The sequence below is a fragment of the Sorghum bicolor genome, chromosome 9 (genome assembly GCF_000003195.3).
Source record: "Sorghum bicolor cultivar BTx623 chromosome 9, Sorghum_bicolor_NCBIv3, whole genome shotgun sequence".
NCBI classification, from domain to species: domain Eukaryota; kingdom Viridiplantae; phylum Streptophyta; class Magnoliopsida; order Poales; family Poaceae; genus Sorghum; species Sorghum bicolor.
This window is the reverse complement of record NC_012878.2, coordinates 43,057,052-43,069,586: the sequence shown is the minus strand read 5'-3', so window position 1 is coordinate 43,069,586 and position 12,535 is coordinate 43,057,052. Positions and strand designations below refer to the sequence as shown.

At 39.2% G+C, this 12,535-nt stretch overlaps 1 protein-coding gene across 2 annotated transcripts; it reads right to left on the bottom strand.

Annotated features, from left to right (window-relative positions):
- On the bottom strand, positions 208-11,793 carry LOC8083765 (exonuclease mut-7 homolog). Of its 2 annotated transcripts, XM_002439585.2 has the most exons (11): positions 11,546-11,791; positions 10,617-10,783; positions 9,492-10,170; positions 9,314-9,398; positions 8,968-9,055; positions 7,535-7,719; positions 2,179-2,311; positions 1,940-2,076; positions 1,750-1,824; positions 613-729; positions 208-517 (listed from the first exon to the last, which is right to left on the bottom strand). In XM_002439585.2, exons 2-11 carry the CDS (start codon positions 10,762-10,764, stop codon positions 476-478), a joined length of 1,689 nt encoding a protein of 562 aa, XP_002439630.1. In that variant the 5' UTR covers positions 10,765-10,783; positions 11,546-11,791; the 3' UTR covers positions 208-475. The 2 variants fall into 2 exon arrangements, with proteins under 2 accessions (XP_002439630.1, XP_021303335.1); XM_021447660.1 differs by lacking the exons at positions 208-517; positions 613-729 and having other exon boundaries at positions 1,750-1,859; positions 11,546-11,793.

Below are 12,535 nucleotides of genomic sequence, written 5' to 3'. Positions count from 1 at the left end.
CCTACTTTTTTTATCGTAGCTTGTAAATAAAAGTTTAAGGGTTTAATTTAGGGACTTGGGGCTGGAGTTGCTGCCGGCCAAGAACGAGGGCCAGAGGGAGGATTTAGGTACCCACCCAATTACCCAAATTTGAGGGTGCTCATAGAGATCCTACTAGAGCACGGTTTTTGGCCTAAGGTAGGGCCCTCCTGAAGTTGCTCTAATTCATAGCAGAAAACGAAATCCAACTGGTACCGATTGCACTCAGCATGAATGCGATACAGCAGGAAAGTAAAAACTCTGATGGAGGTAAATATATACAAGGCAAGAGTAACGAAGTCGCAGCACTAGATTCTGGGGATCAACTATGAGCCTATGATGCCAGAGAACTGTCAAAGGAAACAAAGCTGGCTCCTCGGAAGTTTATGCTCCAAAAGACGGCACATGTAGATGTTAGAAATATTCACTCCAGCATTAATCAGCTTGTCTAACCCTACTAGAAACGCAATGGCCTACGCATGCTATTCACTCGGGAAACCTGCAAAAGACAGACAGCTGTATCAGCTGATGCCCTGGAGTATCACACCAAGCAGCAGAATTATTTCTCGCCAGGTGTGTCGAGTGACAACTTACAACATGAGACTTCCATTCCACTTTGCTTCCCTCAGAGACACCAAACTGTGCTTGCCTCCGCATGTGTTCATGGAATATATGCACAAGGACCACAGCGTCAAGAGCAGCATACTCTTTCTACAAAACAGAAGCATGTGGACTTCTATTTTTAGCAACCGAACTTGAAAACAGGATATCTTACCGATTTTGACACAGTTTTGAGTTATGGAGCAAGCTGGACCTAATTTAAACTAATGCTTTCCACCAAGATGTGCATAACCCAGAATCAAATAAAAAGAAATATAGCTAGCACATGATAGTGTCAGTAATTTTTTTCAAGGTGGTAGCTAACAATTTATCTTTTGCGCTTTTTTAGCCACAAAAAACTTATAAACTACCTTTATAAGTCTTGAAGTTACAATGTATTACAGTTACAGGTGTAAACCATACTCCATCGGACCGAGAAAAATTGCAATTTGCCTTTCCGAGGTGACCAAATCTATTAAAAATGGTACTAACGTTTATACTACCGAATAAGTACCATTAGATTAATTATGGAATATATTTTTATAGCAAACCTATTTGGACTAAATCTATTAAAAACGGTACTAATGTTTATACTACCGAATAAGGACCATTGATTAATTATGGAATATACTTTCATTAAACCTATTTGGAGACAAAATGTTGGTACTATTTTCTATAAATTCGGTCAAACTTAAGAAAACTTGACTTGTCTCAAACCTATAATTGCATTCTTTTTGGGAATGAGGGAGTACCATTTATCTCTTCTATTCAAAACCAAGTAAGAATGCCTAAAACTACCTTTTGAGGAAAGCTCTGCTAAAGAATGTATTCCCTCCATTCCAAAGTATAAGACGCTTTGGATTTTTTAGATACATTGCTTTTGCTATGTATCTAGAGTTCTAGACAGCATATATCTAAGTGCATAGCAAAAGTTATGTATCTAGAAATGCCAAAAATGTCTTATAATCTGGAACAGATGGAGTAGTAAACTCTATTACCAACCTACTAAATTACAGAAACCAGATATGACAAATCAATTGCGAATACCTAGAAGTAGGTGTTAACACTAACATGATCACAGGACTGCTTTCAAGGGAACAAGAAAAAAGGGCACCAATAACAGTGGCTGACCTGATTTTGGGTTAGCGGCCGTTGCTCCCAGTTGCTATTACGCCGGGACTTATTCAAACCAGCTCCTAATATTTCCTGGCAGCATTTCATGAACATGTAATACACTCTACCTAACAAGAAAAAGTCAAAAGTAGATGGACAACAGTTAACTGCAACCAGTTTATTCTATGACGATTGTATATTTATATACCTTCGACAATCCAGAGAGGCCACCAGTAACCCCTTTAAACAGCTTCTGCATATCAAGTAGCATTTCATAGGACTGAAAACAATCCAATTCTCCATAGGATTGCGTTAGTTGATGAAGATCACATTGAATGTCATAGCCTTTGGTGTCCAATGTACAAAAGGTAAGTTATCATTCAATATAAAATCCAAAGATATTTTTTAAAGAGGACCATATGAGATGACAGAAGTACATAACATTACCAAGCTTTAGTATCTTAGATGAACACATAATACGCCTCAAGCAGCTGTCCAATGTTTTTGGGTCATCCTCATAGAGTTTAATCAGATCGAAAATGAAGGCTACCTTATCTGATGCAATTTGTATGATTGAGACCTGACCAAATAGCTAAAATCAACCACGAGGATAACTACTATGCAAAGAGATAAGGGAAAAAAGACTACTAATATACAGTGGTTCAAAAATAATAAGCTTGCAGAAACTTAGCAACAAAAGAAATGAATTGGCAAGGTGTTGCTAACTACTAAACTTCATGTCTACTCTCTTAAGGGGCTGTTTGGTTGCTAGCCATAGTTTGCCACACTTTACCTTTGACAAGTTTGACCAAGTTGGCAAGTATTTGGTTGACAACTAAGTTTAGGCATATTTTTTTTGGGCTCCACATGTCATAGAGTTAAAAAGTGTGGCAAGATTCTTTTAGGCATGGCAAAGTGTGGCAACCAATTTGCTAGCCACATTTTTTGTGGCTTGCCACACTTGCCTAAAGTTAGTAGTGGTAGACTATGGCTAGCAACCAAACATCCCCTTAGTCTCTTGGGTGTGTTGGTGTGTGTTTAAGGGCTCTTACTCCCTTTTTCTTCTTAATACAAAGATGTGCAGCTCTCCTGCACGTTCAAGAAAAAAAAACCATCGAAGATCAAGGAAACAGCGCACTGTGACGCAGGCTTTGAATAACAGAATATGGGTGGAAGACATCAAGGGAACTCCCACCATCCAGGTTATAGTTGAGTACAGAGGCGGATCCAGGGGTATTCCCTGGTATTCCTGGGAATACCCAGCTATTTTTGTACACCTTTTAATAGATATGTGTATGTACATGTATATATATATATGTATAAGGTGATATTCTGTGATATTTTCAAAGATTTGAGCCCAAAAAAGAAAATCAAACGACCATTAGGCCTGCCTTCAAACACCTCCCAATCCCAGGCCGGCCCAACCAGCCCATTAACCTGCATCCACCTCAATTCCTTTCATCCGCTGGACACCGACGCCCACTCTTCCGTAGTTCCGTCCTTCGGCACGGTCGGTCTTGCTCGGCGCGCGGCGGCCGGCAACCCTAGGCACGCGCGGGCGGCGGCCGGTGGCGACTGCCGAGTGGCGAGGCGAGGAGGCGAGACGGCGTCCAGCCTCCAGCGGCTCTCGTGGCACGCGCGGCCAGGCCAAGCGCAAGGCTGCAGCGGCGCAGGCGCGCAGCCGGTGGCTGAGTGCCTCTGGACAGGACAACGACGCCGCAGCACACAGCACAGGTTACAGTTCTTGGCTTCTTGCCTTCTTAAATCTTGAATTTTTGGTTGTAAATATTGGTTCAAAGAATCAGAGACATAATGTTTTTGCAGTGAGCCAGTGATATTGCTATTGGTTTGCAAAATGAGGAACAAAAAGAAATCGGTTGATTTGAAGACTCTATGGGATAGAGCAGAAAAATCAAGGAAGGTGGAGTTAGGATCTACATCAGTGCCACAACTAGTTACAGAGGGGATTAATGCTCAGCCTCAAAATCCTATTGTTGAATCTGTTGTGCCGGCGACTGATGAGAGTCAAGTTCATAATCAAACCAATCCATCCGTTCAGCATGATACAACAACCAGAGAAGTGGCAATAACTGAGGTAGAAACTAATCGGATGTCACCTGAGATGGGAAGCAATGAGCTTGACATTGACATAGCAGCCACAAAACCTTCTAATTTATCCCCTATCAGGGATGGTGATGACTCAGGCTATGAATCAAGTGATAATATTATTTATGATGTTGATCTTCTTCCTCATGACCCCGGAAAGAGGCTTCCAATCAAAAGCTATAATGTCAATGAAAGAAATTCAGTGATCAGGGGATACATTGCAAAAGGGCCTTGTCAACCATGGAGTCATGATTTTCCGACAAGGCAGATTGGAGGTAAGCCTCGACGCTTTAAGCCTGATTGGTTTGGTGAATTCACATGGCTTGAATATAGTGTCGAAAAAGATGCAGCATTCTGTTTTGTCTGTTATTTGTTCAAACATAAAACTTATAGTTCTGGTGGAGATGCTTTTGTGAATGGGGGCTGGAGAAATTGGCATATGAAAAAGAGGATTAAAAGACACTGTGGTTCTAAGACTAGTTTCCACAGAATGGCTCTAGAGCGATATATTTCCTTGATTACACCTGAAAAAACAATTGATGATAAGTTCAGCAGGATAAATGATAAGGATAAGACTGAGTATATGGCCCGTTTGTCCTATTCTCTTCAAGCAGCTAAGTACTTTCTACGCCAAGGTTTAGCTTCTCGTGGACATGATGAAAGTCATAGCTCACTTAACAAGGGAAATTTCTTAGAGTTGATAGATATGCTAGCTGAAAACTTTGAAGAGGTTGCAAAGGTAGTTTTGAAGAATGCCCCAAAGAATTGTCAGTTGACTGCTCCTCAAATTCAAAGAGAGATAGCTAATTGTTGTGCCAAAGAAACAACTAAGCTTCTCATAAAAGACCTTGGTGATGAATATTTTGCAATTCTTGCTGATGAATCTAGTGATGTTTACCAAAATGAACAACTAGCTCTTTGTTTGCGATATGTTAATAAAAAGGGCTGCATCGTTGAGAGGTTCCTAGGTGTTATCCATGTAGAAAACGCTACTGCTTTGACACTTAAAACTGCAATTGAGGACTTATTGATGGAGCATTCATTAAGTTTGTCTAGGGTACGCGGGCAAGGCTATGATGGAGCTAGTAACATGAAGGGTCATGCTAATGGTCTAAAGAAACTTATTATGGATGATTGTCCATCTGCGTATTATGTTCATTGCTTTGCACATCAACTTCAGTTAACTCTTGTGGAAGTAGCCAAGGAAAACCCAGACTGTGTTTGGTTCTTTGAACAAGTTAGATTTCTATTGAAAATTATTGGGAAATCTTGTAAGAAGACACAAATGCTTCGAGTCACACAAGCTCAGAGCCTTCTAGAAGCACTAGAATTAGGTGACATTGAAACTGGAAAGGGTTTAAATCAAGAAATGGGTTTGGCAAGGCCTGGAGACACTCGCTGGGGATCCCATTATAAAACAGTTATGCGTCTTATATCTTTGTATCCTTCAATTCGGAAAGTTCTTGTAATGGTTGGCAATGATCGCTCTCAACAAACTGAGTGTGCACACGCACAAACAATGTTGACAATATTCAAGTCATATGAGTTTGTTTTCATGGCACACTTGATGCAAACAGTACTCGGGTTCACAACAGACTTGAATCATACCTTGCAGAAGAAGGATCAAGATATTGTCGATGCAGTAGAACTCATTTCTTTGACCAAGTTGCAACTGCATGCGTTGCGGCATGAAACTGGGTGGGATGATTTCCTTAAAGAAGTGGACTCATTTTGTATCAAGAATAAAATCAATGTTCCTGATATGGACACATTCTATAGGCCTGTTGGAAGAGATAGGAGGTTCTTTATCAAAATCAAGAATCTCCATCGTTACCGTGTTGACATGTTCTTAAGTGTCATTGATAGGCAGCTTCAAGAACTTGATGATAGGTTTGATGAGGTAAATTAAGTGTCATTGATAGGCAGCTTCAAGAACTTGATGATAGGTTTGATGAGGTAAACACAGAGCTGCTTATTTGCATGGCTGCATTCAGTCCCCTCAATTCATTTGCTGCGTTTGACAAAGAAAAATTGATCAAGCTTGCTGGATTCTATCCTAATGATTTCACAAGCTTAGAGTTACTTCACCTACCTGCTCAACTCAATTTGTACATTACTGATATGCGCAATGATGAAAGGTTTGCGAATGTGAGAAGTCTTGCTGAGCTTTCTATTAAACTTGTTGAGCATGACAAGATTGGAAGATTTGAAGCTGTTTATAAGCTTCTAAAATTGGTGCTAGTTCTTCCGGTGGCAACTGCGAGTGTTGAAAGAGTTTTTTCTATCATGAATTATGTGAAGAACAAATTGAGAAATAAGATTGGGGATCAATACTTGAATGATTGCTTGGTTACATTTATTGAGCGGGAGTTCTTTCTATAAGTTAGGGACAAGGACATCATCAACCGCTTCCAAACCATGAAGAGTCGCAGGATTAAAGCAACATTATAATTTTTTGTAAGTTTTTTTATTAGTTATCAGTTTGATTCATGCATAATTTAGTGCCGATTCGCTGAACAATTTATTATTGGATTGTTCTTGTGACTTCAGTTATCGATGGGAATACCCAAGTTTTGATTCCTGGCTCCGCCACTGGTTGAGTATCTACATATCTGACTTTTTTAAGATCCAAATCGAATTTTGAGGAACTCTGTACTACCCCCACCCCCACCCCAAAAAAAACCATCAAAGGAAAATTAGTGTTTCTGGCTCTGTCTCTGGTCCTACAGCAAGACATACCTGATCAGCAAAAATGGAAATTTACATGGTCTGGCTCCTACACCAGCAAGTCATCATATAATGCTTACTTCATTTGATCCATCAGGTTTGCGTCATGGAAACAATTTGGAAATGTTGTGCTCCTCTGTGCTAGAAATTCTTCATATGGCTAGCTGTCAACAATTTGATGTTGGACTTTGACCATCTTGCCAACTGCAGATTACCAAATCCAACAACCTGCTCCTCTACGATCAAGCTGAGGAATCAATTCAACATATACTTGTCTCCTGCATACTCACTCAGCAAGTCTGGACATTAACCTTTCAAGAAGCTACATTTGATTGCAGTTGCACCATAAGGTTCACGGATTCATTTCTCAAGTTGGTGGCGCCAAGCCATCAAGGGCATCATTCCTAAAGAACTACGAAAGGGTCCGAAGTTGTTGGTTATCCTTAGTGGCTTGGGAGCTTCTTTTGGAAACAACTTGCAGATTTTGTTTTCAGTGGCACTGATCCAAGTTTCGGTGATCATCAAACAGTGACAAAAGAATGTAGCCTCCGGTGTTTAGCTGGAGCCCATGTGCTCCATGAGCTTCTCCTAGTCACTTGCCCCCAGATACTTAAGTCCATCGTCACTAATGGTTGCATAAAAGTCTGTGCCGCATGTAGTTAATTTCTCTAAAAGGGTGCGTCTGTGTGTGCATGTTGGGGGGCCAGAATCCCTCTTTTGTTCTTTATTGTCTCTTCATAAAGAAAATTTCCAAAAAAAAAAGGTACCTACTAAACTACCCAGAATGACACATGGGAAACCTAAAACAATCATTTCGGCTAGTTTACTTAGCCATGCTTTCTGAGAAAGAACTATCCGTGAGGATTTGATTCACCCATAGGCCGATGCCATTATGCCACTGTTACAGCTATACCCAGAAAACTAAAAAGACATTGAAACATATACCAGTACAAAGCAAGGTGTCACTTACCTTACTAGGTTTAGTATTTTTCTCGAAATTAGGTCTCCACTCGCAATCCATGCCAATAATTTTACAAGCTTCAATATTACTTGTTGCACTAAGCAGCCCATTGATCTCATCAACCCAGACAATTTCTTCCACATCCAATTTCTTCAGATCCAAGTAATCAGATACACAGAAAACCTTCTCCGGGACTGCCTTGCACATCATAAATAATTGCATCAAGAATAGAAATATAAAGAATACAGTAAAAGATACCAAATCATGTGAATCTTTTTTTTAAAAAAATAGTGTTCGTAACTGTTCAAATAAATTAGGGTGGGACTGCAAAATGGGATGACAACAAAAACGCAATGCACAAGTTCAAATTGGAATGCTAGATCAACTGAATTCATGGCACAATTTTCACCTCGCATCATGTCATTCATCCATAAACAAGAGAATCCTGATGGGATTCATCAGCATGTATTGTCCAAAACTAAACTAGAGTAAAATTCAAACATTTTTTTCTCAAAATACACAGACACAGGAGAGCTGTGTATCATTACATTAAAGAAGAAAGGGAAAAGAACCCTAAGTACAACACACAAAGATAAATGTTTTAGAGATTACACGTGTTGCCGTGAAGAGTAAAAAAGACCTCAAAAACTACTGTCTGTGCCAAAAAAAATTATCATCGGCTTCTTTTTTTTGTAACATCAGCTAACTTTGTATCCACTCAAGATGTCATATTTTCTCTCCTCTTCCAGTGTTGGTGATTTTTCCTTGTAGCAGTAAATTTTTTGTTTATAAATGTTTTAAAGTTCCATATACAATTTTGCAACTAGTTAGCAATTCTGTAAGCTAGTTTTCTGCTGCCAAGTCATCTATGCAGTAGAAGCACAAAACATCAGTCATAGAGCCCTTAGGCTCCTGTGAACCAATTGTGTTTTGTTTTGAAAGTCTTGAGAGTTGGGTGCCAAATAGTCCAATCTCCCATGAACTGTTTAAATGTTGTTTTGAAAATTGAGAGGCTTGTAACACACATCTTCATAATACTTTTTTTATTAGACATCCCAGCTTTTGAAGTTCCACTTCCACCAGAAAGTAATAAACTTTATCGCTCTAGTGGATATTATATAATCCCAATGAAACGTAAGTTGAGTGTTTTTTTTATAACTATCCAATCATAAATGTGTGTGTGGTCCTATAACATAAGATACTACTCCCTCCATTCCAAAATATAAGACATTTTGGCTTTTCTAGATACATAGCTTTTGTTATGCACTTAGATATACACTATGTCTAAATACACAGTAAAAGCAATGAACCTTGAAAAGCCAAAATGTCTTATAATTTGCTATGGAGGGAGTATTTACCACTATAACAAATGACTACTAATTAACAAAATATGCCTCTGTAACTTAATGTTGGATAATTAACGTTCTAGCCTTCTAGCTTACCCAAAGAGTCAACATAACTTTCAAGAGAGTATCGCTGGCAAAGCTCGTCAACTTTCTCCATATAACCAGCTTCCATTGCTAAATATACCTATACCAGAAGATCTGTTAAATTGCATTTTCATGACACGTGAGAATATATCAATATAGTCATTCCATAGAACATGGGGATCATATTTCTACAAACTATCATGTGTGCCCAACACATAACCAGAAGAAGGTAATTCTTCTCGCCAGTTCATCCAAAATAGGGGCATATAGATTCCTTGCCTAGATTAAATGAATCTTCCTAAAGCAAATGTGGTATATCTAACCAAAACAATGATTGGGCAATGTGGACACACATTACCAGGTATTCCAGGAGTTTTGTTTCCTTCTTGGCCCTAGTTTCTGCAATATCCCAGCATCCTTTCTCAGCCAACTTCTTTACTAAACTGCAAATAGTAAAGTGTTTCACAATTCTAGAAGTTTGGTAAAGAATTTATATGTAGGTGTAGGGCCTTTGAAGTGAGCAACAGGAATGTCACCTCTCTTTATACAAATAGCTAACATCTGGGAAGTCTTCTGTGAGTTCATGTTCTTTGACCAATTTGTTCGCACTCTTCAGCATTTTTGTATCTAGATACTTTTGAATGACTAAAGATATCATTTCCTTGCCCATGAAAGTAGCACACTCCTCTGCAATCTCTAATTGATTGTTTTCAATCAATTTTATGATAAAGGACTCATCACAGCATTGGATGGAAAAACGTGTTATTAGAGCCACAGCGACTGCATTGGATTCTGATTCCATACAGCGCTTTACTTGCTGTCTGAGATGTTCCCTTGCTTTCATTAGATCATCATACAACTCTGAACCATACAAAGCATGAGCCATGTCTCTCAACTCAATTTCAAATGTCTCAAGAAGCTTGATCAATATGCGATTCTCATGGGGTACAACAGAATCAAGGATATCAAGAACAAGTTGTGCAGCAAGGTGCTTTGCCTCCAAGAAATCTTTCTGTACTGATTCCACAGATTTCAAGTGCCTTAAAGAAGATGTCAACATATGGCTGAACCCTTCAGAATAAGTTTTCCCCAGCAGAGGTACAATATACATACACTGGACAACATATGTGAACGGGCCTGGCTGTGGACCATTATGCAATGCCACTTTTACCAGCTGCATGAGGATCTTAAACTTTGAGGTTGCTTTGTTAGTACCTGAGTTAAAAGGTAACAAAAGATAAGAGCCTCACATGTCAGCAAAACCAAGCATTATAAAAGCTATAAACAAGATAATTAAGGGTTATAGCAAACTGCATTTAAAAAAAAAATCAGAGAACAATTAGTTTTTACATAAACTGTAATTTATTTGCAAGCATTACTACCATCAGCCAAATTTTGATAAAATTCTGTAATAGTGATAAAAATCATATTGTGATTATTAAAATTTTACTCTGTCCCTCCAATTACAGATTCCATAGGAACTGATAAGGAAAAACAGTAGTTAACAATATACAAATGGGATGATTGTCTCCTCTCAGAAGCTCTTTTAGAAGATTCTCTTAGAGGATAAGACTTCACATTGAAACAAGATCAGCAGCAGAGTAGATTTCAACAGTGAAGGAACATAGATAGTGAAACATGCAATTTATTTGTAGGTATACCATATCCATAGCAGTCCTTTAAGAGATAAATAAAAGTGGCTGCAGGGACGTGTGATAGATCAGAAAATGCATGTAAACGTATGGAGCGCTGCTCATCGTGCTGATTAGTTTCAGGGCCTTCTGGAGTAACTTGTTCAAAACAACCCATGCTTCAAAGCACAGCTAGCCTGTATAGAACAGCACAGATCTAGAATCAAACATCAAGAATGCAACTTTCTTTCCATGAAAAATATACTTCTTGTTTGGCCTATGCTTCTATTGGACATGAAAGTACTGTGTATTTCATCTTCATCTACTTCAAGGAAACTCTGTATTGTACTCTATCACATGAACAAACTCTGTTTCAGTATGAACAATATTGAACCAAATTCCATTTTACTGATCTTAGGGCCTGTTTGGCAGGGCTCCTCACGAGAGGCTCCTCTAGAGGAGCCAGAACCATTTTGGAGAAGCCATAATTTGTGGCTTCACTAAAACGGCTCCAGCTCCTCTGCTTTTTACTTAAAAACGACTTCTCCACAAAAACGTTTGGCAGGGCTCCTCTAGAGGAGCCGGAGCCGGAGAGGAGCCCTGCCAAACAGGCCCTTAATCTACTCTGTATTGTACAGTTGTGCATCAATATCTCTATTTCACAATTTCAGCACATGAACAAAAATACAATCATGTTTGGCTGGTGGAATGATGTGGTCCATCACCATCTCACCATCTAGTTTTTTTGTTTGGTTTCTGGAATAGAATAAATTGATCCATGATCACCCCATTCCTCACAAGCTAATAATTACTACGAGGAATGAAGTCATTCCACCAAATTTGAGGAATGGACTAGGATAAGTTGATTCCTCAACCCAGACACACCCTAAATCACTGTCTGCGGAACGAGAAAGGAGACTGTAGACAGGAGAGCAGAAGGGAGGACAGAGGAGGCTCACTGCGGCGGCTCGGCCGGTGGTCGGTGGTCGGCGATCGGCTTGACGGCTGCAGCTCCAGCGGGCGCCGCGCCGTGGCCGAGGGAGATCTAGGCGGAGCCCCGGAGGCGCTGCAATGGCGCGTGCGGGGTACGGGGGACGTCGGCGACCTGGTCCGGTCGCATGGCCAGAGGGCGTAGACACCCGGCAGAGGGCGCACGGCCACAGAACCCTAGGCGCTCGGTGGCTACCCTGCACCGCGGGATGACTTCCTCGGTCCCTCCCTACCTAAATCAATTCAGAGTTTTATCTCAAACATTTTTGACCGAATTTATTGAAAATAAAAATAAAAACTATAGCACCAAATCAATATAGATACATTACAAAATATATACTATTTCATAATTTATTTAATTACTTATTTAATATCATAAATATTGTTATATTCTTTTACAAATTTGGTCAAATTGACATTAGACAACTCTAAAAAAATAATTAAGTTTAGCATTACTAGTTAACTGTGTGTTGGCAAAACAAATGCGAAAATCGCATGGCATACAACCTCCTTCATTACAACCACCATCATTGAAACTAAACACATGTAGTTAAATGCTAAAACTTGTATTGCAGCAATAGAAGTTTTATTTGCATTTAGTAAGATGATATATCAACCAAAGAAACAAAATAAAATGATGATGCCACACTGGAATTAGGAGAGAGAGACGATATGAGTTCCATTTAGATAAACAAACACGGTGTGTACAGTTGCCAACACATCAAAAACAAAGAAAATAAACTGCACTATGGAGTGTTTTCTTTCGTTCCCAAACGTTAGAAAATAAGTAGAACTCTAGTAAAAACATTTCACTTCATAATACCATGCAATAATTAAATACGAAGGCCTATAAAAATGTGAAATGAAATTATGCATTATGCTTTATCTCATTTTCTACATGTAACTTCATGAACAATTCCTGTAAGATTTATTTCGTAACTTAAATAAACAACCAAAAA